This window comes from Chlorocebus sabaeus, chromosome 18, assembly GCF_047675955.1.
Source record: "Chlorocebus sabaeus isolate Y175 chromosome 18, mChlSab1.0.hap1, whole genome shotgun sequence".
Classification (NCBI taxonomy): Eukaryota; Metazoa; Chordata; class Mammalia; order Primates; family Cercopithecidae; genus Chlorocebus; species Chlorocebus sabaeus.
In genome coordinates, this window is record NC_132921.1 from 57680981 (window position 1) to 57705603 (window position 24623).

The following is a 24623-nucleotide window of genomic DNA, read 5'->3' on the forward strand; positions in this document are numbered from 1 at the left end:
TCAATATACTATACCCTCTTTTTGAGGTATCATGAAAAGCAGATGGTATAGTCTATGAAAGTTGTTGCTAAACATGAAGCACACTACCAATGTCATATGTGATAAATCATTTATATAGTATGTAATCTACACATATCCCTATTATGTATGTATGTATGTATGTACAGATATCATTTATTTATATAATGTTTTTCAATTAATTTGTTATTATAATGTAGAATTATTTCATCTAATGGTAGGATTATGGCTTATTCAGTCAAAGTGCATCTAAATAAGGAATCATATTTCCACAAAGTTGATGAAGTAGAAAAAACATAATTTAGTCTTAAAATCAAACTTAGAAGCAAAGAAAATCAAGGAGCAAAAGGAATGTAAAGACCACAGAAATAAAATGTTACTTTATTTGAGGTCAGAGATAGTGTCAGAAAACAATACATATAAAAGGCAGAAACGCATGTAAATAAATGAGCATATAGGTGACAGATGTAATCACAGTTAAGAAAGGAAAAATACTCCATAGTAGTATTGGATTGCAAAGGAGTTAAAATCTTGGAGAAATAACATTTAAGTCAAGTAAAAATTGGGCATGAAAGGTTTAGTAAGTGAATACCAAAATAAGGATTTCCACCCTCTAATCCTAGGAAACAAATGAGTAGTTTGAGAAGCAGTTAATTGGAAAGGGCTATTACTTGCCTAAAATCCACTGACGATATCCTGTATGAATCACATACACAGTATTTACATACTGGGGGGAAAACCAAGTAAAAATTGTCCCTCTTTTTGGCTATGATTTGTAATTTAGATGTATAACCTCTTGCCCGGGCGCGGTGCAGTGGCTCATGCCTGTAATCCCAGCACATTGGGAGGCTGAGGTGGGTAGATCATGAGGTCAGGAGTTGGAGACTAGCCTGGCCAATGTGGTGAAACCATCCGTGTCTCTACTAAAAATACGAAAATTAACCAGGCGTGGTGGTGCGTGCCTGTAGTCCCAGCTACTCAGGAGGCTGAGGCAGAAGAATCGCTTGAACCCAGGGGACGGAGGTTGCAGTGAGCCAAGGTCACGCCACTGCACTCCAGCCTGGGTGACAGAGCAAGACGCCGTCTCAAAAAAAATAAAATAAATAAATAAATAAAGAAAAATAGAAACTTAATATTTTAAAAATTACTAATAAGTAAACAGTTGAGAGATATTTCAATGCAAAGATACACCATGATTTAGAAGTCGAAGTGGCGTTGTTAAATCTAACTTGACAAAGCCTGATGTTAACATATTCATTTTAAGATATATCTAAGGTTTATCTTCAGAATTTTACTTTTAAGTTTGGCTTAGGCTGTAAGGAAGCAAAAATGAGCTGTATTAAAAGCTATTGATACAGTCCAAGCAACATAGCAAGACCTCATCTCTACTGAAAATTTAAAGAAATTTAGTGGGTTCAGTGGTATGTGGCATATGCCAGTAGTTCAGCTACTCAGGAGGCTGAGGTGGGTTTGGGGAATAAATGAATGCATGAACTAAACTCAATCTAAACAGTATAACAAGTTGGTTTGAAATGTTTTACATTTGCTATAACAAAATCATATTGAAAAAGCTATTGATAAATATCTAGAAATCAATAATTATAAGCAGTGACCTCGTTTGATGAAGGTCTTTTTTTTCTTCAAAAAAGGAAGAGAAAGTAAAAGGAGGAACAGAAAAAAGGAAAAAAGAAAGGTAGGTTTAAGGGAGGGAGGGAAGGAAAACTAAATGACCAGATAAGGTGGCTGAAAAACTGGCAGGAAACCCCCTGAGTTTAAAATCTGTACTTACTAGGACTGGAAAATTAAAATAGTTTTGATGGAAACAGATTCTTTTAGCAGCATAATTGTGTCTAGATTGATATTATTTTGTTATACCAAATTTAAAATGCTGTTTAGATTGAGTCTAGTTCATTCATTCATTCATTCAACAATTGAGTTTCAAATGTGTGGCAAGCATTTTTCATAGATGTTGGACACAAAAGGCAGACATAGCTGTTGCTTCATGTTTCTCTCAGTAAAGAATTAAACCTATAAAAAGCAAATATATCTTCAAATAGTGACTCCTATATACATAAGACTGTGAAGAGCTGGCAGGATTAGAGGTAGGAATATGCTTAAATGTCTAATAAGGCTATTCAACAATGATATTCCAGCATGTCTTTTAATAGAATGACTGATTTGTCACCTGGATTTCCAAAGAAAATTGCCTTACAAGATGTCAAATTTGATATTATCCTTTTCTTTTCTTTTTTCTTTTTCTTTTTTTTTTTTTTTGTTTTTTTTTTTTTTGAGACAGAGTCTCGCTCTGTTGCCCCAGGCTGGAGTGCAGTGGCATGATCTCAGCTCACTGCAAGCTCCGCCTCCCGGGTTCACACCATTCTCCTGCCTCAGCCTCCCCAGTAGCTGGGACTACAGGCACCCGCCACCATGCCCAGCTAATTTTTTGTATTTTTAGTAGAAACGGGGTTTCACCGTGTTAGCCAGGATGGTCTCAATCTCCTGACCTCGTGATCTACCCACCTCAGCCTCCCAAAGTGCTGGGATTACAGGATTGAGCCACCAAGCCTGGCTGATATTATCTTTTTCTTAACATTTCTCACCTTTCATACTATATACTGTGGTAGAATGTTCTCAAGGAGCAGAAGTCTGGTTGGGAAAGGGCCCCATATTTTTCTAGATTATATTCTTAGACTTTTTTATTTGGAGAATTTCTAACTTTATACGATATATTATCAGTAATGATTATACAGAACTTATTCAGTGCTGCAGTTTAATCTTTCTGGGATAATCTGAAGGGGGACTAGGAGGTCATACCTGGTTGTATGATGCAGAATCTAGGTGTGTTTGATGACAACAATCTGGTTCCCTCCATCATGATATTCTGACAGTGTTTACTTTTAGGTGTACATATAAAAAGCGCACATCACTTCATTTCTGTGTAGTTATGCACCCTTTCACAAATGCTCTCTGTCAGGCAGTGTGCTGGGTGTGAGAGCTAAAGAGAAATCTAAGACTTTACTACTTAAGTGACAGAAAACCTTTGAATATAATATAGCACCTTCTATGCTGAAAGCGTAAACTGGGAAATGAAAACCCTCCAAGAAGGCAGCACTTGGTAGCAAGAACTGGCAATGGAGAGGCGGTACTGGAGAGTTGGTCCTGGAGTCCTGTGCCCCGAGGAGCCCCGATGAGTTGTAAGCATCACAGGTAGCCAAGGTGGCCATAGCAGCTCCTTTTGTTCAATGAGCGGCCACACCATGTACATGTGGATGTGTTCATAGCAGTCTGGGGTCCTAGGCTTGATAGGTTGGTCACTTTCTCTGAGTCATGGGCAAGGTCACTCCATCTCTCTGGATTTCAGTTTCATTGTCTGTGAGGAAATTTGAAATAGATGAACTTACTTGTCCCTTTCAATCCTAAAACTCCACAATACTCTATATAAGCTTGCCTGTTACCTTTGGAAATGCAAAGAATATGGGGGCATTTTTTCCTATTTTTCAAGAAGATATTTTCGTGATAATGGGAAGATTTTGAAAAATCTAGATAATTTTAGTTAAATCAGGGGTTAAAAGAACCCTATCATTTGCACATTTGTATACATTGTAATTGCACAGCATGTTCTAGAATAGGTAACATGAAAGAAACACACCTCTGTCCTAAAAAATTTACTAAGAGTACAAACAACAGGAATAATAAGCCAGCACCCACGGCATTGTGTGGGTGTCATTGCTAGCAAGCTTTTTGAAGCAGGTGGGTTTTAGAAGTAATTTGAAGGAGAAGAGAAGGGTGGTCTGACATGCCTCAGTAGGAAAGCTGTTCAAGTGGAAGGAATGGATAAGAAAAGGCAAACCCAGAATGAGAATATGGAGAAAGAGAGAAACAAAGTAAGAACTGCTAAGAGAAGAGGGACATGCATTAAAATATCTCAGTGGACATAAGAGTTATAAAGGACAAAGGTAATTTGGGCACATACATGAGTAAATGAAATGATCTAGTATAAGAAAAACTACATTTTGTAGGTAAGACAGAAACCACCAGAACACAAAGTATTTCTTTGACAGAAGGCTAGCTGGAAGGATACATTAGAGAGATAAACAAAAGAGAATGACTAGGATTCCACAGAAGCCTTCATCTAAAGAGAAGTAGAAGGAAGCAGAGATTTTTATTGCACAGTGAACAGGTATGAGTCATTCACGTATTAATTTGTTATGTGTAACTAATTATGTATTGGAGTAGATACAAAATGGGCTGGGCGCTGTGGCTCTGGCTCACGCCTGTAATCCCAGCCCTTTGAGAGGCCGAGGTGGGCGGATCGCTTGAGGCCAGGAGTTCGAGATTAGCCTGGCCAACGTAGCGAAACCCCATCTCTACTAAAAATACAAAAAAAAAAAATTAGCCAGGCGTGGTAGTTCCTGCGTGTAGTCTTAGCTACTTTGGAGGCTGAGGCAGGAGACATGTTTAAGCCCAGGAGGCGGAGGTTGCAGTGAGCCGAGATCATGCCATTGCACTCCAGCCTGGGTGACGGAGCGAGACTCTGTCTCAAAAAAAAACAAAAAACAAACAAACAAACAAATGAATAGCAAAGAGCCTTCTATGTAGCCTTAAAGAGCTTATAGCCATTTAGAATTAGTTTTATTGAAATAATTCTGATACAACTTGTAAACGAATTATAAGAGAATTTTTTAAATGAGATAAAAGGTTTGTCTGTTTTATCCTTTTGAAATTTATGATGACTTTGTATTAAATGATACCAAATACTCATAAAGAGTTAATGAACCAATCTAATTTGTTTTAGGACCGAAACTGTATACTTAGGAAAGTATTTCTTAATGGATTCTAAAATACTTTGTTCTGCCTAGTAATTTCTTTTTCCTAGTTTATGGTGGGATTGTAAGTCATACTACCAATCTGGATGGGGTCTCCCTGGGCATGTGATGTGATCTGATGGTGATGCAGTGTGCTTATGTGTTGTCACCACTCCTTCACCTCTCCAGCTGTCCATCCTTGATATCTACCAGCCATAGCTCCTTATTTTGGTAACAGTGAAACGGAAGGAAGTTTCAATACTTTTTAATGAAAACAATCACATGATCAGAATAATTGATGAGGAAAATAGGCCCTAATTTTGTGTAACCCCCAATTTTAACTTATCTTTTCCTTCTGAGGTTTGTTTCTAAAAGAGTGATTATTTAAACCCATATTTTCCCACCTTCAACTGCTTACCTTTCTTGAATGATATGAACGTTTATAAAACAGTCACTGTAAGAAATTAACTAGAATTTACTATGAATTATAAACCTCTTCACATAGGAACTAACAAAATAGTATAGCCATGAGTAACAAGAGACAAATTCCTTTTCCTAGCTCAAAAATAATTAGCATGTGCTCTGGTGACTTTTTTTTTTTTTTTTTTTTTTTTTTTTTAAACCTTCACTACAGCATCAATTTAGTATATTATTCATCATCTTCCAATTCACTGACTTCTGGTGCTGTGTAAGGTAGTAGGCAGTTTTGCAAGCAGAAATAGACCAATCTTAGGTAGTACCTTATGAATGAGGTGATGGATGTAGAATGACTCATTAGATTGTCCATTCAACAGTCAGTAAACAAAGTGTATTGACTGCCTGCTCTGTGGACAACACTATGGGAGATTTTATTCAGGTAGATTTTTTTATGGTGTAGAAATAAACAGCAACTGAACCCATAACATTAAATGAGATGATCTAGATGAAGATACATTATCTGGAAGGTCTCAGTGGACTGTGTACGGAGGGACATGAGTTGGTCCCTTGGAAGAGACTCCAAAATGTGAATGAGGAGAGTAAGTCTAATCAAGCATCTCTCTCCATGGGAAACTTGGGCATAGTTTTTTTCAGTGTTTAATGTGAGACATCAATGAGTTCAAATGTGTAGAAAGACAAATTTTGAAGAAAATTTGTTAGGAGACAATTTTGAACTCAAAAATTATTTGTTCTTTATTAATTTTAAACTTAAAGTAAACTTTATTCTTAGAAATAAAATAACCCTTTATTCACAAACTTCAAGGTAGTAAATTCCTTCCATGAGATGTGTTAGGTATGACCCAGGGAAATTACTCCATCTTTAACACTGAGTTTTGTTTTTAGTGCATACTTGTCAGATTTTTCTGAAAGACTCCACTCAATTATTTCCTGGTTTTTGACTATTGGATATACCTTTGAAAATAAAATATTTTAATACTATTTTATCTAATATTTAAAGAGAATTCAATAAAACATTTTAAAAATGGCTTAACTTTATTACTCGATTATAAACATAGTAGTAGCTTAAATTTATATCTTCATGGAGCTTAGGGTTTTATTTGTAAAAACAAATGTATTAGATCATTCTCACATTGCTATAAAGAAATACTTGAGACTGGGTAATTTATAAAGACAGTGGTTTAATTGGCTTATACTTCTGCAGCACTAGCACCTGCTCCACTTCTTGGGAAGCCTCATGGAGCTTTTACTCTTGCAGGAAGGAAAGCAGGAGCAAGCATCTCCCACGGGAAGAACAGGAGCAAGAGAGAGTGACGGGGAGGTGCCACACACTTTAAAGTAACCAGATTTCATGAGAACTCACTGTCATAGAGACAGCAGCAAGCTTTGAGAGATCCACCTCCATGACCCAAATACCTCCCACCAAGGGCCACTTTCAGCATTGGGAATCACAATGCAACATGAGCTTTGGATGTATCAATAAATATATTTAATAGACTTAAATATTTTTTCTCCCTGGTACTATAAAAATTGCAACTCAATCATTTAAAACAAGTATCTATAGGTTTTTTCTTTTCTCTTCCTTTTCTTGTCTAGTCAGTTGGCCGGAAGCAATCTTCTTTAACCCTGACTCTATTCTGAATTGTCTTCCTTATTCCTCACGAACTGTGAGCAACTTGGCTGGCATATAATACATGGGGTCTCACTCAGTCTGTCCCCCAGGCTGGAGTGCGGTGGCATGGTCGCAGCTCGCTGCAGCCTCAGACTCCTGGGCTCAAGTGATCCTCCTGACTCAGTCTCCCAAGTAGCTAGAAATGCAGGCACAAGCCAGCACACCTGACTAATTTTTTAATTTTTTTGTGGAGATAGGGTCGTGCTACCTTGCCCCGACTAGTCTTGAATTCCTGGACTCAAGCGATCCTCTCACTTCTGCCTCCCAAAATGCTGGGGTTATAGGTATGAGCCACCATACCAGGCCCTGTAACAGTTTCAAACTCAAGAAAAGTATTCCCATTTTAGAACTTAGATCAAGTCCTATCTCTTCCCAGGGGGGTTTTTCTAACTCTTCCAGACCGTATTAATCTGTCACTCTTTGACATGTTCTGTCTTCTCTTTGCAATACACCAAAGTAGGCACTTGGTCCTGAACTGCTTTGCCATGTCATTTAGGCAAAATACTTAAAACAGTTTAATGTTTGTGTGTTTTATTTCCCTAATTATATTGTAATGCCTTGAGTTTAGGGATCACGGTTAATATCTCTTGGTTGTTGAGGTGTTGCCATGTGCCAGGCATGATGTAAAGTGTTACAGGGATTTTATCTCAGGACATTAATCACCACTATAAGACAATAGTATCCTTTTAACTGTCACAAGAATACAAATTAGAATATTGATACATTTGTTTTTCAGTGAATTATTTGGGCTTTTCATCATTAGTGGCTTTCATTACATTTCAATAACCATTTTTTCTTTCTTCGGTGACTTATTTTCATACAAATTCAGAATTACTTAGAAAATGACTAGGCTAAATTAGTAGAATGTCTGAGTTATTGAGCATTTGTAGAAAGCTGCTGGCTTATTACTTTGACTCCTGTTTAGTAACCATTTGTCTGCCAACAAAATACTGGTGCTACTGCTCTTAAATATATATTGCGTTTGTAATTAATATATTCATTCTTGGAATGATAATATATATTGCTATAGTCCTTGAAAACAACTTTTTCCTCCCAGCTAGCATAAACCTTTTTACACGTTCTTACTGCTTCTCCCTTCCCATTCACCCAACTTTGTCACCAACTTGTGATTTTCTTTGTGTTATTAGTTGTCTCTTGGTATCCATGAGGGATTGGTTCCATGATGCTCTGCGGATGCTCAAGTCCCTTATAAAAACATGTACAGGCTCCCATATACTTTAAATGATCTCTAAATTACTTGTGATACTGAATACAAGTGCTATGTAAACAGCTGTCATAATGTATTGGTTTTTTATTTGATTATTCTTATGGTATTGTATTATTTTTTATTTTTTTTAAATTTTCAACTAGAGGTTGATTATAGATGCAAAATCCTCAAATATGGAGGGCCAACTAATTTTTAAAGCTTTATTTAATAAACATTTGTTTAACCCTTGTTAATTGTCATGAAATTTAAATTAGTGGATTTGAGTTGAAAGAAATTTTAATGTGGTTCCAAAGTCCACTTAGAAGGGTGAAAACTACTCACCTTTGATAACAGTTTATATCATATTTTATTCCATCACCATAATAACCTGTGAAAGAGTAATATGGACAGTAAATAGTACCTTTAATAAATAAGTAAGCATTAAGAATTACTGTTTAGTGCAGGTATGCTACGTGGTAGGCATGGTACCAAACATTTTTCTATAATTCTCATTTACTTTTCATATCAACTCTAAGATGTAGGTTTTATTATTTTTTCATTTGCAGAGAAGGAAACTCAGGGTCATTTAATGATGTGTTACACAACTAACTATACGACAAGTTAGTATTACAGAAAGAAAATCTAAAGATTCTTTCCTACTAAGACTACTGGATATATTTGGAATGAATACTTTATAGCATCATTGTACAATATCCTGATTTCAGGTTGTGACCAAATCTGACACTGGTCCTTCCTTAAAAGCCTTGAAATAGAGGGAGCTGAGAGCTATGGGACATCCTGGAAAAATGGCTCTGTAACTTTGGCTTTGATGTTCCAAACATACAGCAATGATAGATAAATATAACGACAGAAAAACAAATGGACTTAGTCAAGTCCAAAACAGTTCTTCATCTTTGAGATCTAGAAACCAAGTAAGAAAACCACATGGTTATTAAGGCTAAAGCCAGGGGTTTGCTGAACATTTTCCAAAAATAGAAAGTGGTAATTAGGGTTTAATCCCTGTGGGACAAATCCATACCCACTATTTGAAGCAGGGCCTGGGTGAAACTTTCTTGTTCACAGCAAGAGACTGGGAAAATGTAATTCTGTTGACCACTACCAGGAACTAGGATTTTTACCTGGAGGATTGAAGGAGTAGGAAGAAAGACACAGTTTTGTGACATAAGACTGAATTACCCATGTGTTGCCTCTGTGATTTACCTTGCAATGTCTTTCTATCCCTGCAGCACAGCAGATAGGCAGGAAATGCTCCTCCGAGACCCAGCTCTGGTACAGTAGCCTGGGATGCCCCAGTAGAACCGATGGTGAAACTACTGGAAAGGAAGAAATTAGCACATAGTAAAAAAAATCACTAAAATGGGCTTTCAACCAAGATTCCAAAGTATATGAATGAATCAAACACTAGTAAAGCAGAAAAAAAGAAGAAACTAATTATTTTGAACAGTCTGACAAAGACTTTGAAATAAGTATGTTTAGAAGCTCAGAAAGATCAATGAGGGTATGATTTCCACTGAAAAGAGTGACAAATTTTGAAGCAAATCCAAGCAGAAGTAAAACAAAAGCATTTGAATGTTTAAAACTAGAAATGTTGGAAATGAAAAATAGTCATTTTAAATAAAAGCTTTGCTAAATAGGATAAACTCTAGATTGGTCAGCTGTGAAGAGAGAATCAGTGTTTTTTAAGAGTACAGAGAAGTGATCTAGAGTAGGACATAAGAAGACAAATAGATTCTTAAAATATGAATGAAAGGACAGTTAAAATACATGGGGGATAGACTGAGAGGCTCTAATCTATGTCTAATAAGGATTCTGATGGAAGTGAATGGAGAGTGTCATAAATAGACTTAATAACAGTGATTTTAATCACTGAAAATTTTAAGAATTGAGGACATACATGAGATCTCAAATTGAAATTATTATGTTTGTATTGAGCAAGACAAATACACTTAAATGTACAGTTTAAAACATGGCAAAAAGAAGAAAACTGCAGAACATTGATGACAAAGGGAAAATATTGAAATAGACTTAGGGAATTAAGAGCCAATTCTATCCTATGAATCTTAGTCAAGAGTCTGGGACTGGGAGCCTAAGGCTAACTTAGCTACAGACAGTTCCTTCACTCTCATAAGTTACTTTTCCTACCATTCCTGGCATTGTCAAAGACCAAAGCACTACTTAATTATATGGAAAGCCTCCTTTTGAAATGCACCTAAAAGTTAATTGTAAATTTACCTGCAAGTGATCAGAATATAAACTGTGTTAAAATCCAGTGTGTGAAAGACAGTAAAATCCTGGCTTGGTTATACCTGTATGACTTTAACCAAGTCACTTAATTAATCTATAAATGAGGATAATAATCCCTCCTTTATCTGCTCTTACAGGACTGTTTCAAGGGATTTTTTTTTTTTTTTTTTTTTTTTTGCGTACAAGTTCTTTACTAAAGTATGAAATAGTTTATTAAATTATTATTTTATTGTACAAATGAATGTGAGCTATGGTTCCTGACTTCTTAGAGTTTATACATTAGATTTATGTAAAAAAAAAAAAAAAAAAAGGAGAAAGAACTTCACAAACAAATACCAAAATGTTTGCAAAGCTACTTAAAACAACTAAGTGCAAATTAGTTTTGGTGCATATCAAGTATGGGAGTCTAAAGTGAATAGCGGAGGTGAATCAGGGGTTAAGCTGAACTTCTAAAAACCACATGTTATGAATTATTCTATTCATTTTTTCCAGTTTTTATTATGAAAATGTTCACGTATACAACTAGAGTTTATGATAGTTAATATGTAGCCATTTACTTATATATGACTATGTATGTTTTTTCCTGAAACTTTTGAAAGTAAATTGCAAATATTTCATCCCTAAATACTCAGTATGCATCTCCTACCAAAAAGAATGTTTACCCACATGACCCCAATACCATTATCACATCTAAAAAAGGTAACAGTAATGTCCTGATAGCATCTAATAATCAGCTAATAGTCAGATTGATATCTAAATTATTCTCAATTGCCTCAAAAGCCTTCTTAGAGCTGTTTCAGCCCCCTCCCCCCAAATCAGGACCCACACATTACATTTACTCAAGTCTTTTTCAGTCTCTTTCATCTCTTCACTTTTTTTCCCCATGACAATAGGCCATTTCTTTTGAAGAATATTCTGGATTTGACGGGGTTTTTTCTCCCTCATAGTAATAGTTGTTCCCCTTTTTGAAGACAACAGGCCATTTCTCTGAAAGAATATTCTAGATTTGCATTTTTTTCTCATAGTAATATTTGTTCCCCTATCCCTGTATTTACTGAAAACTGGATTGTTAGGTCTAAAGACTTAATTATATTCAAGTACACATTTTAGATAAGATACTATATTGGTGATGTATACTTCATATTGCAATTCATTGAGAGGCACACAATGTCATGCCATTTCCATTCTTAATGGTATTAAGCTAAATAGTCTGGTTAGAGTAATTACCATTAGCTAAATTTATTGTAAAGATATATAGTTCGCTTTGCAATGATCAAAGGATGAAATTTGAGTATCTCAGAATAACTTGTCTTCCACTAGTTTCAGCATCCGTTAGTGATTATCCTGAACCATGTTATTTGGCATTGCAAAATGGTGAATATCTAATTTTGTCATCCCTTCTGCTGTCATTCTTCTATAAAGAAAAGCTTTCACTCATCAAATAGGCACGACCTACACTTCCTCCTAAAAAAGCAAGGTGCTTCTGACCCTTTCATTGCCAATTTTCAGAAAAAGAAATTGATGTAATAGTCACCTCCCACGGTAACAACTTAATTTTTTTTCATTTCTGTTTTAGAGGATTACTATGCACTGATTTTTAAAAAATCCATTCAGTATTTTGGTAAAAGAAATCAAAGCAGTTTGATTTCTACAAAGTATAAGTTTTAATAATTATTATTTTAAATTACTTTTTAAAATTTGGTAAGACTGAATGTGAAGTCTGAGTCCTAATGGATGGAATGGAGGATAATAGGGTTAATCAGAATAATTTTTTAAAACTATATTATTAAGCATCTCTAATCATTTTTTTTTAATTTATGAGATGTTCTTTTTAAAAAGTCTCTGAGTACCTTACCCAGAGTGTAACTGAAAACAAGAATGTCAAAAAGGCACATTTAAATTGTTCTCAAAATCAATCAAAAATAATGAGGTGCTAGGAAAAAGTTGTATCCTTGATAATTACATCTATCAGTATCAGAAAACAAAAGAGAACAATCAGGAAATGACAATCCCACTCCCAAGTAGCACATTTAAAAAGGCTAATGAAAAAAAAAGTCTCTTTAAAAATGTACTAAATTAGCATTTCAAGTAAATTGACAACTTAAGCGTTGATAAAGGCCAATCTGGGGCCCAAACAATGGAAGTTCTGTTTCTACTTTTATCTGCTTTTAAAAGAAATTATCTCACTTGACTTTTTTTGTTGTCTTTTATATAAATGTAAGTAATTGTCCTAAGGGAGGTGACAATCCTCATGTATTCTGCAAGGGTCAGATCATACCTGGAATATCAAGCTTCATTTGGGGTTCTATTTCTTAAAACATTGACCTGGAGATAGGTAACCAGGATGGGAGGTAATTCGTTTCTTACATTGTGCCCCTATGTTCAGTCTGAAAAGGGGCTAATGTAATTGTCATGTTAGACAATGGATTCAACCTCTTCTTTGTGTAGTACCAGAGCTTAGAGTTAGGGCCAATGGGTGAAAGTGGCAGAAAAAGCAGATTTGGATCTAGAATTAGGAAGAATTCTCTCATAATTTTAGCCATACAGAGGTGGAATAAATTTACCTCCAAGGGAATGAGTTCCCCAAGGCTGACACTGTTCAGAGGTTATAATCCCTTTACTTAAAGATGGTGTACAGGTGTGCAGGGATCTCTCCAATATTTTGCAAAGAATCTATAGTTATAATGAAAGATGCTTTAAAGGTCATTTAACATCACCGTTTTAAAAACTGAGGGTAAAAATGAATTTTATATCCTGCCTTTAAAAAGAAAACCCTTAACACATACCAATTTGCATATCATGGCTTTGTATTTGGGAAATGTGAAAAATATGGTGAAGTAGAGTTCAAGCTTCAGTATTTTAAAATCACGGTTCATTGTTTTTGATCACAGTAAATTCTTATCTAGCCGTAAATTTAGGAGCTTATAGATAAGAATATGGCTTTTTAAATAAAAATATATAACCTAGCATTTTAGACACTGTTTTATGAGTGGAGAGAATTAATGTTTGAATTATCAGTAGTGGCAAAAGCATTTTCATTCGATGATAAAAGAAAACTTACATGTGTCAGTTCATTTTGAAGACAGTAGTAAGTGCTGGCATTTTATTATTTTGGCTTTTCAAATGGTTTTATTCTTTATTATTAGACTAGGAAAAAAAAGCCCTAGTATATTCTGCCAACATATTCATCAGTCATCATTTTTGGAGACAGTTTTCGACATATTGCATGTTTTACTGTGCTAACAAGAGAAAAGACTAGCCATTAAGTTTATGTTTCTTTGTTTTTCAGCAAGGTCACATATCAGGAATAATGCTAGAAGTATGCTAATAAACAATATATAATGTAGGTCATCAGGGAGTAAGAAATATTTTCTAACTAGTTCTAAAGGGAAATATTGTTAAAAAAGGGATAGATGTTGTTTACGTAACACATGTTGCTCTATATGTCACCATCAAAAGCATCTTGTAAACAGCTCAGTGTAGTAAATCTTCCTTGGTGATTGTCAGGGTGTTTGAAGTCCGTGTTAGATTTAGATTCAGCACATAGTTCGCAATATGCCTAATGTACAAAGACCGTCAGATAATTTAGACAGCCTCCAGTGGAAATATGCCTATACTTGCATGGTTTACAAAGAATATTGTTCACTGTTGCAGAAGAAAATATTATGTTAAATTACAATAATTAGGAAAAAATTATATTAATGGCATTTAAATTTTAAATCTCAAATGAATTATGCTAAATGTTCGTGCTTAACTTTGATTTTGTTAAGTTCCAAAGAACTTCAGTTCCTTCAAATTGATTGTAATTTACAGGCTGGTATTTCGTTATTAATGTCACTTGTAAGACAATTTTATATGACTTCAAATGAAACGATAATTCTGTAAAAAATGCTTGTAAGAAAATGTCATTTATGTGATTTTACAAATGTAATTTTCTCATGTTTGGGAAATTTTAAAAATGGATTATTTTCATAATGGTTTATTTTGTCTTCCAACATGGTTTTTAATTACAAATATTAAGATTCATCAAAAAGGAAGTTATGTAAGTATGTGCTCTGGAAAACACAACTAATACTCTATTTATTGAGTTCATCTAATGGGTACTGGGACTCAGTAATAAAGATGTAAAATTATAATGGCTGCTTTATGATTCAGAAATCAGAGAGCCTACCAGCATTTAGAATCAAAAGAACGTATTTCTCTTCCCAGCTGTACGGCACCGTGATATCAGGCAAATCTTTCTATTTCTCTGGACCTCAGTTTCTTCATTTATGCTATAAGAATTGTAATAAAAATCTTGCTCTATCTACTTCACAGGACTGTTGTGTAAAATGATAAAATAGTGTTAGAATGTTCATTATGATATTATTTCTTTATATGGTGAAGTACATATTTAAATGCTAATACTTAGCAACTTCTAAAACATCATTTAAATTGTAGACTTTAGCTAAAAATTATATCTCTAAATATTTTAGCTGGAATCCGTGAATCTTAACTTATTAGCCATATTACTTATGGATATCTAGAAGCAACACCCTAGTTATATTGGTCGGAATGAAATTGTGCCTGATCTTCAAAGACACTGGATTCTGAAACTCTGTAGATTTTTTTTTAATACTCATGTTTTTTAAAACTGTATTTCTGTAATACTTCTGGTTTTAAAACCTTCTGTTTTTGAGTTTAGGGATCTTTAAAAATATATTATGCCATAATTATGTGCTTCTCTTTCTTCTAAATGTCTGCAAATGAAAATATGGTGTTGGGATCAAGCCATAAGGTGTAAGTAAGGAATTCGTGGAACTTGGGCCAAGTGGCCCTGTAGTTTAGTTTGTTTCTTAGCAACATAGGTAAGACCAGCATCTCAGAAAAAATGTTTTTTAAACAAAGAAATAATTAGGAGTCCATGTGTCTAAGTAACTCTGTTTATACTTGTTTTCTCAGAAGAAGACCTATCAATGCATCAAGTGTCAGATGGTTTTCTACAATGAATGGGATATTCAGGTTCATGTTGCAAATCACATGATTGGTGAGTGACACTCTAAACCTTATTACAGATAGATGTTTCTTCTACTTGTGTATATCACCATTAAACAGAGTTAAAGATGAATTAATTGTTCAACCATCAATGGTTTTCCTCGGCATGATTGATTTTTTTTTTAATTTCTGTTATTAGTCCTGATAAGGTATTAGCACATTTTATTTTCTGCAAGGGCTAGTTTAGACTTCTGCAGAGGATTATATATCTACTGCCAGTCAAAACACAGGTGATTAACAAATTAAACTTCTAATCATTTTTGCATTATTGAAAACTAACAGGAATGGTTAATGAACTGGATGTTAGCTTTCCGTAGAGTTTTAGACAGGTTTTAATTTCAGAAGTTATTATGGTAATGGCACTGCTGTGTGTTGCTTAAGCATCTTTGTATCAAAATCTGAAGTAGTGAGTTTTTGTGATAGGGAAACATAAATAATTCAAATAGCCGTAAAATAGTTTTATATGTATGGTTTCAACAGCCTGGAAATAATCATGATCATAAAGATCATGTAAAGAATTCAGTAATCATTTTTTATTCCCCACCAAATTTTCCATAGATTTTTATAAAAGCGGTTTGGGGAAAGATTTCTGAAGTTACTCCAGGCCATTGTTTTTAGGATTTTGCTTGTATCACATGGGCTAAAACTAAGAGGATATTTTTTTAACCTATTCATATTGTCCCATTATTTCTTAATTCCTCACGGATTAGTGCCTATGTCTTTTAATTTGATAAGCACTTAGTAATAACACTAAGCGTTTTACCAGCCAATTAAACTTTATCAAGCAGATCATTTTTCTGCTAGTAAAATGACAATTGCTATTACTTTATGCTATTTTTGTTATTCATTTGTGTTTTTTATACTATGAGTTTTTTATTTCATACTCACTTCATGGTATTTCATAATACCATAAATAATTATAATATTTAAAAAGTCAAATTAACCTCATACTCTCCTACGATGAAACTCTGTAAGACAGGAAAGAAAATTCAACATTTTAGACTATGAACTTGTTTTCAGGGAGGAACAAGTTTTATTGTATACTAATTAGAAGTATTCTAAGAATGCTTTGTGGAAGGTTGTTCACCTGTCATTTCTGATCATTAAAGCTATAACAAAACTTCCATTTTTCATATATAAATTAATGAAGATAAATTCAAAAGCATGTTGGAAAATTGATAATTTTTCAATAGGATGTGCTTTATGGTTTTCAAATGATAGGTAGGGGGTTGTTGCTTATAAATGACTAAGAGCTTATTTGTGCAAAATGGAACTTATACATAGCAGCTAAAATATTGATCAATTTATCTCTACATTTTCCAGATTTAAGTATTAATATTATTAGTGATTTCACATATATTAAATAGTGTATCCTTCAATGTGACAATAGCGTTGACAACTTTAGTGAGTGATTAGAAGATAATGGCAACATGTAGGAGAGATTCAGATGTTTCCTTGAAATTCCCTTCTGTTTGAGAATGTGAAAAATACCTTATGTACACTTTTAAAACAGCTTTTTAGAGGAGAGGAGTGGCTTAGAAAAAATGAATTCCTGCCAAATGATAAATGTTAATATTTCCCATCTCTTTATTTCTTGAGTAGACTGTGTTGGTGGCAGTCATTCATGATTCTACCTCATGCTGCACTTTTAGATAGGCTTGAATGAAAGCAGTTCTTAGCAGTTTGCAGTTCATGAGAAATTCAGTGAAGTTTTGTGGTCATGCTTCTTATTAGTTCTATTCAATGTAAACTTATTTTTGTTTCTGGATTCATTTGTCCCAGTACTCAGATGAATATGTTGAATATATTTTCACCACAATGTTAATACTCTTTTGCACATTTAGAATTTCTTTTGAATGTTCAGCATAACAGTACTTTTTGATTTTCCAATTTTAGTATCATTTTGCCTATAAACATTAATCAGTTTGTTTTGTCTTCTTTTTAAATTGCTTTGTATCATTCCTGTTTGTACTTATTTTATATTCCTTGCATCATTAGTGCTTTCCCAAGGCATTTTCCCTTCTACCTTATAGTGGATTAATAAGACACTCACCTCTTGGGACCTGAGCATTTAACAATTCACCTTTCATCAGAGAAGCACATTCCATTCCTTTGCACAGAGGGTCTAGTTATTTAATATTCATGCCATTTTTAATAATAAAAATATGTAATTCTCTTGCACTTGAGGCCTAAATAAATGAGTAGCATCCATTTAATTGTTTTATCTGTTGACCATGCATCCAAGTCCTTCCACCCTATTTGTGCTGTTAGGATCTAGAGAGAGAGAACTCAAAAATGAAGGGCGTCACAAAGGCTGATACCCCTTTTTAGAATTCTAATGTGCTATTTAGTCTTTCAAATGAGGCAGGCAGCATTTTGTTGGCTAAAATTCCTCCATTGAGGGTAGGTATTTTTAGGCTGTATATCTGTGTGTGTTTTTTGTCTAATCAAAAAATAATCTCAACTAGACATTCAGTAGAGGAAGGGGGATTAGAGACTATCTGAAAAGCCTCTTACTCCTTTTGTTAAGAGGGTATGTAGTGTTCTTGCGGATTTTGTTTTACATTTCAATCAATGTAGAGGAAGGATTATGTCACCTGATGGAAAACAAGACCTACAGATGACCCAATGAGGTGTCACTTTAAATTCCTTCTTTACTCAAGTCATTTGCACTTGCTTCTGTGGCACCTATGTTTTTGTGCAATCTCAGTGTCAGGCAACCGCCACGCATCTTTCTGGATGTGCTGGTCTCAGGCTGTTGGCCAGGGACATGTGTGAAAGGGAAACCATCAGTGTTTCCACCAGGTACATACCGGAGGTGCTCTTCTTAAGTGCGGTTTTGCAGCAAGGTGTGGACACATGGTCTGAGTTGCGAGAATAATTACTCGATAAAAATGCACTAGGGAATTGACTTATGTCTATTAAGGAAAAAAAGAAAACCTCCCTCTTCACCACATTTCGACACAGTTTCAGTAAGAAATCAGACCAGTGACTATTCAGGGGTTTCTTTTCTTCTTTACACACACAAAAAAAGAGCTACAAAACATTTTAACAGCTTTCCTGGGGAAAAGATTTCCCTCTTTAAAGATCTGTGCCAATAAGAAAATTTTTCCTCTCTTCCTTTGTTCTTTGCACATAGTTTATGTTGGCTTTTGACCTGAGAATACAACAAGATACCAGGATGTATTAGGTGCTTTAATTTCCTATTCACCCTTCTCTTTTCTATCAGCATAGTAAATATTTATTGTTATTTTCCTCTTTGAGCTGTCTGTTATTATTATTATTCTTTGGTATGGATTAGCGCAAATAGAGATGAAACAAGAGAATTTAAATGTGTTTAACCCAGCAAAGGGATTGCCTCATATAAAATTATGAGGCTCAACAGCGTAGAGTAAATTTGTAAGTGCTCTGAATAAAGGGCTGTTAGGCATGAGATAATATAAAGAGATGACATTGCCAAGAACTATTTATGAGAAGCTTAATTTTTTCACTCTGATAATTCTTGACCAATAATTACCAGCCTCTAATTATCTATTTTAGTTAGAAAGAAATTTCGATCACTATGGAGGTTGGCATTGCAACTAGCGCATAAATCCCCAAAGAGACAAATGTGTTCCAAACAGCCACAAACAACTGTCTCATGAAACATAGTGAGCAAATTGCAAGCGGCTGGTGGTAGACAACCAGCAGTACACTCACCATCGAAGGCCAGTCAGCTTGACAAAGGAATGATCAAAGGGGAGAAATACCATTATCCTTGGAATTGATTACTATAGTTGTGGACTTTGGAGGACAAGTAGTCAGTATATAGCTATGGCCATTTCCAGCCCTCCCTTTCAAAGTTCATGGATGGAGAAAATGAATGGACTAGGTACAAGCCTTTTACATAAGGATTATTTTTAATAATATACTTAGAAATGGTTACTTAATAAATTTTATTTTTTTTCATCTGATTAGAAAGACCAGTGTTGTAATGGCAAAATTGTTCTAAGTGTCAGAATACCCCATTTTGTTAAAGATAGGAAAATCCAGAAATGGTCGCTAATAAACATGTCCTAGATACGATCAAGTGTAATGTTAAAGCATTTTGAAGAAGCAAGTATATTTATCTCTTAGAAAAGCAGAGCTAGAACTTGGGATTGTAAAGGATAGCTAATAGGAAAACACTGATGCAAAGATACTGACTTTGTATTTATATCTCTAATAAACACTCAGTATTTTATAGATAATCACGATTTCCAAAACACCAGGAAAAGATTAAGCTCTTCTCCAGCATATGTGGGAAGATATGTACTCTATGTGTTGTGTTACACGTGATATGTATCACTGATGTCAAGGCATCAAGAATGAGTAAATCAGTTCTTAACAGTGTGGTGAAATTGTAGTCTGTTCTGTGGCAGGTGGCATTCATACATCCTGCAATTTGTTTGGTGCCCAAGGTCACAAATGGCATTGTTTTCCTTTCATTTCTTTAGTGGGTGGTGTACTATGAGACTAATCTTCATTATCATTTTGTGGCATTCAGTATCACCTCTGAAGCATTTCAGCTTGAGTGCACTTGCTTTAGAAAAGACTAAAACCAGTATTTTGAGGTCCATAGTAGTTTAGGATTTTATGTCCTAAGGGAAAATATCCAAATATATGGAAGAGAAAGGTCCACGTTGCCCCTTAAACTCTTACTTTCACTGACTGGTTTCAAAAGAATGAATAGAAATGGATCAACAATAATGCCTATATGTGTGGGTATACATATGTGTTTTTAATCTCCATGCTGTCCTAAGAAGCTCAAAATCATTGAGATATTTTGGACTCTTGATTTACATTCATTCTAAATGAGAAGATGACTGAACGCTTTTTTTTTAAAAATCATCTTTATTTGATTGCTTACAAAATTCAGAGAATTAAGAAACAAGCATTTGGTGTTAAATATGATAGAACACTGGCTTATTTCATCAAGAGCTGGATTAAAAAAGATGAAATCTGGGCAGTTTAATGGTAACAGAAAGCTACCCTCATGTGGGCAATGCTGGCTTATTTGAAAAGCCCATAAAGGGTTTCTACATGGACCATACAAAAGGGATACTTTCTCTTTAATAGCCATCTGTACAGGAGAGATGAGAAGTGGGCCAGGTCATCTCTCCTCAGCTGTCATGATATTAACGTAGGTAATGGAGCAAGCTGGGCGTTCTGCTGGGTGTTGTTTTTCATAGATGTTCATCGATTTACACAGATAATTCTATTTATTTCTTAGAGTTGGTCCAAGTGAACCAGGCAGAATAACAAACACCAAAGCATTTCAAATGACTTTATCTTTGTTTATAACGTAACTTTTGTCTAAAAAATGGTGTCACACCTACTGTGCAGATGGCTGCATGATTTGTAAACCAGCCAAAACATTTAAACAAATGTGTGATCTGGGGATAGATTAAATAAAGGATAAAATGGAGTGTGGGCCACAAATTCTAATAATCAGATGATTTTAAGTTGTGTGCAGTGTGGAGTGATGGTCACAGAGATAGCAGGGAACGCTTGCCAATGACAGCAAGGTGCCTTATCGATCTCAGGATGGAGCCCGTGGCCTGGTAGGCCTCAGTTTGAGAACCGCACATTTGCTGTACAGCTGGCAGCTCTGTATGGGGACATCAGATAAAACTTATGTAAAATGAAGTGTTATTGCTTAGTATGAAATTGTTCAGAGAGGGAATTTGCAGACAGTAACTGAAAACAGAATTCATGGTACCAATGAAGCAGACTGTAAATATGAAGAGGGTTTAATTATCTGCACAATTTAGCAAAAATTCAAGATGTATTTAGAAAGGACATATGCGGGCATGAATATAACATAGCTGTACTGCTTACCGAGTGCAAAGAGGGGCCACCGGAACTTACCAAGGCTCCATATGATCAGCCTTCCTAAAAACAAAGACAATTTAAAAGAAACTCAAAGAAAAATGACTTTTTGGAGGAAGGCAGAGTTTTTAAGAGCTCATCGTGATTCTTTGGATTCTCATTTCTTAAGGAACTTGGGATAAAATCTTCAGGTCTGTCACTCAATTTCAGGGTTAAGCTATTAAAAGACAAATCATGTGTTTTAGCTTGCGTCTAGCAGTTTTGATTTACAAGAATAAAAAACACTGGCAGTTAGTGTATTTTTACATTTATAAACCCCAAAGATAGCCTGCTAGACATTTCTTGTGATGTTAATTTTCTGTGAGGCTGAGGATTGTGGCTGAGGCCATAGATCGAAGATTCCACATCTTATTACTCTTTAGAACACACTGCTCCTAAAGGGGCCTCAGAAAAATGTTGTTCTCAAGGAGAATTACTGAATGCCAGCCTGTCTTCCTAGGCTCAGCACAGAGACGCTAGGAAGAGAGGCCCTACCAGTTGGATACGGCCATGTGACTGGCTGACATACAATGGCAGGGCTTCTGGACCTCATTTTGTCCTCACCTTTGACTTCCTGTAGAATGCACCACCAATGTGTTGGTTTTTCACTCACTCTTTGATATGTTCATTATCAGACGTGGGTATCTGTTTCTGAATGAAGGTTGCAAAGCATTTCCGAATGGAGGGCACTAAAAGTCATCAGCAATACCTAAAAAGATATAGATCCCTGCACATTCCTGCTTGCCCATGCACACACACGGGTGGTGACCTATTTCCACAGAATCGGTTCACACACATCAAAGGAAAAGGTCTCCGATGACCTATTTCCATAGGTTATTTCCTAGTTTCAGGGCCATTAATAACAGTAAACAAAGGAAAGGGAGCCAATATGGAGAGTGGGTGTCGAACTTCAGCTGCTCATATTGTTGCATTTGGTGAGCTGATGGGGTTTCGTAGGTCACCTTTAGAATTATGCCTATGACAGCAGTAGCTACCTGCCAAGATTGCAAGGTATCTCACAGCTCTCAGGATGGCGCCTGTGGCCCGGTAGGCCTCAGTTGGAGGGGTACACATTTGCTGTACAGCTGGCAGCTCTGTATGGGGCAGCCGTGTGGGCTGTTAGGGAGCTGGAAAGGAGACAAGCATGAAATTTCTTCTAACCCCAACTCTGTTTTTCTGTACTGTTGGCTGCTTCTCAGTTCCTTGACAAAAAAACCAATCAGGCACCCTTTAATCCGCCTGTGATTACCACTGGTATAAAAAGAGAAGCATAATGAGGAAAAATGCCTCGTTTTGTTGCCTTCAAAAGCCAACAAATTGGAGTTAACTTGACAGGAAGTGGCTTAATAATTAGATTATTTATTTATTCCTGACACATATCCCCCTGTTACTAGTCTCAGGAGACCCTGTAGATGGTACGATTTTCAAGCTGCCATTACTTCGCTGTCTTCTGTGAACAAAGAAGCTACTGTCTATCAGTCAATTAAATGCAGTCTTTAAGCAGAGGCTGCGAAGTCCTCAATGGAGAGAGCCCTGGGACATTGTGGCTGATGATTCCTTTCTCTGTACTGTACATCACACTCTCAACTGCAGTCCCCACAGAGATGGAATAAAGTCATGCATTAAAATATCACTTGTTGATTTGTTTGCTAATGAAGAGCCATTGAAATGTTTGTGTATTTCTATGGCAAAATTGTTGATAAAAGGGCCTGCTTGCCAGCATATTTTAAGTCCATCTGCTGTGAGTGCTTATTTAAGAGTTATTAAAATTAAAGTCAACAAACAACAGAATTTAAAAAAAAAGACTCTGAGATAACAAGCGTTTTCTTACTATTTCATCAAATTAAGTGAATCAAGGCAGGAGAAAGAGAGAAATGGTATCATTTAAGTTCACACTTGCATTGTATTAATTCAGATGCCTTGTTTCCTCTGACATAAAAATGTGAGTCTTCTTCAGAGTTTTGGGGAACTGCATCTTTTAAGTATGAAAAGAGATAACAGTCTCTTTTCACACTTTAAGAAAACATTGTTCTTTAAGAAAATAATGTTCTTAGAAATTTTACTTTTTTCTTTAAGATGAATGACATTTTTCTAGCGATTTATCTAACTTAGCGAGCACTTGTATGAGTTTTTCCACAGAACATAGTGAGGCTTTTTAAACCAAACTAATGAAACTCCTGTTAGACATACATATCAGACACAATCTTGCAGCCACATAGAGCATACAGAAGTATGACTTTTCTTCTCCATTTGTTCCTCTTTATGTTTTCTTCTTCCTTTTCTTTCTTTCTTTTTTTTTTTAGCATTACTTTATTTCCATGTAAGTAAGTGGCGGGTGACATTTTCTACTAGACAAGGTTTTTATCTCTTAATTCATCAACCTAGTACCATGGAGTGTTCACTGTGTATGTAACATATCTTCACTGGAGTTCTCCAGGCTTCCATTAATTGGCTTTATGTTTTAAGAGTACATCTGTTATTGAGCTGAAGGTCTAGAGGTGGAAGACTTGGATAATATTCTGACAGCTCTCTGATGAAATATTTAGCTATGGCTCTGTTATTTGAAGGGATAAATTTGGAATATTAAACAGAGGCCACTGAACTTTGAAAAGAGTTCCTTCTTTTCATCAGACTTTGTAAAGAGTAAGTAAGGCTTTAACTATAGTTTTCATGACTACCTGACAACAGGCTGTAAAGAATTAATTCAAGCCATCATCAGATGGCTGTATTTCTTATTTCTACCCTGTTATTCCAAGTCATTTTGTTAGAAAAAGCTTAGATACTCGGAGGTGTTCTATAATAGAAATGAATTTGAAACCCTTTCATTAATTGCTGATTAATATATTTCAGGATTAGTTTAAGCAGGGTTCTACCTCCTGCCCAGTCAAGTATGTTCTGGTTAATATCCAATTATCTGCACCTTCGTAGTTATTATGTCTTAATATTTCGGATATGATAACCAGAAACTTGAGAGTAATGCTAATGAGAAGCATAGAGCAAGAATTAACCAATGACATACTCAATGATCCTTGGTGAGGAGAGAATCTCTTTTTTTCCCCATAACACATTGCCTCGGCATCTTTTGAGCACTGACCGAAAAGTAAGACTTTCAATTACGGCAGGCAAAAATTAGAAGAATCAGTCGTTCTCTCTTTTCAGTCATATTAACCTGAATTTACAGTGTCACGTTTACCTAGAAACATGATTTCAGTTCATTTTATGAGGGATGAAAATAGAAAATAGAGAGCCTGTTTATATTTTCCAAACAGGAAACATCATTTTCTTTATCTTTTCCTTT

General features: G+C 35.3%; 1 protein-coding gene across 3 annotated transcripts in view; it reads left to right on the top strand.

Annotated features, from left to right (window-relative positions):
- Nucleotides 1-24623, top strand: part of ZNF521 (zinc finger protein 521) — a 293530-nt gene that overhangs the window by 143227 nt on the left and 125680 nt on the right. For 2 of the 3 annotated variants that reach the window (XM_037982429.2, XM_007974407.3), the window contains one exon: nucleotides 15344-15428. In XM_037982429.2, coding sequence (XP_037838357.1) covers nucleotides 15344-15428 — 85 coding nt within the window. The remainder of the gene's footprint in view (nucleotides 1-15343; nucleotides 15429-24623) is intronic. The other variant, XM_037982428.2, reaches the window with a different exon arrangement.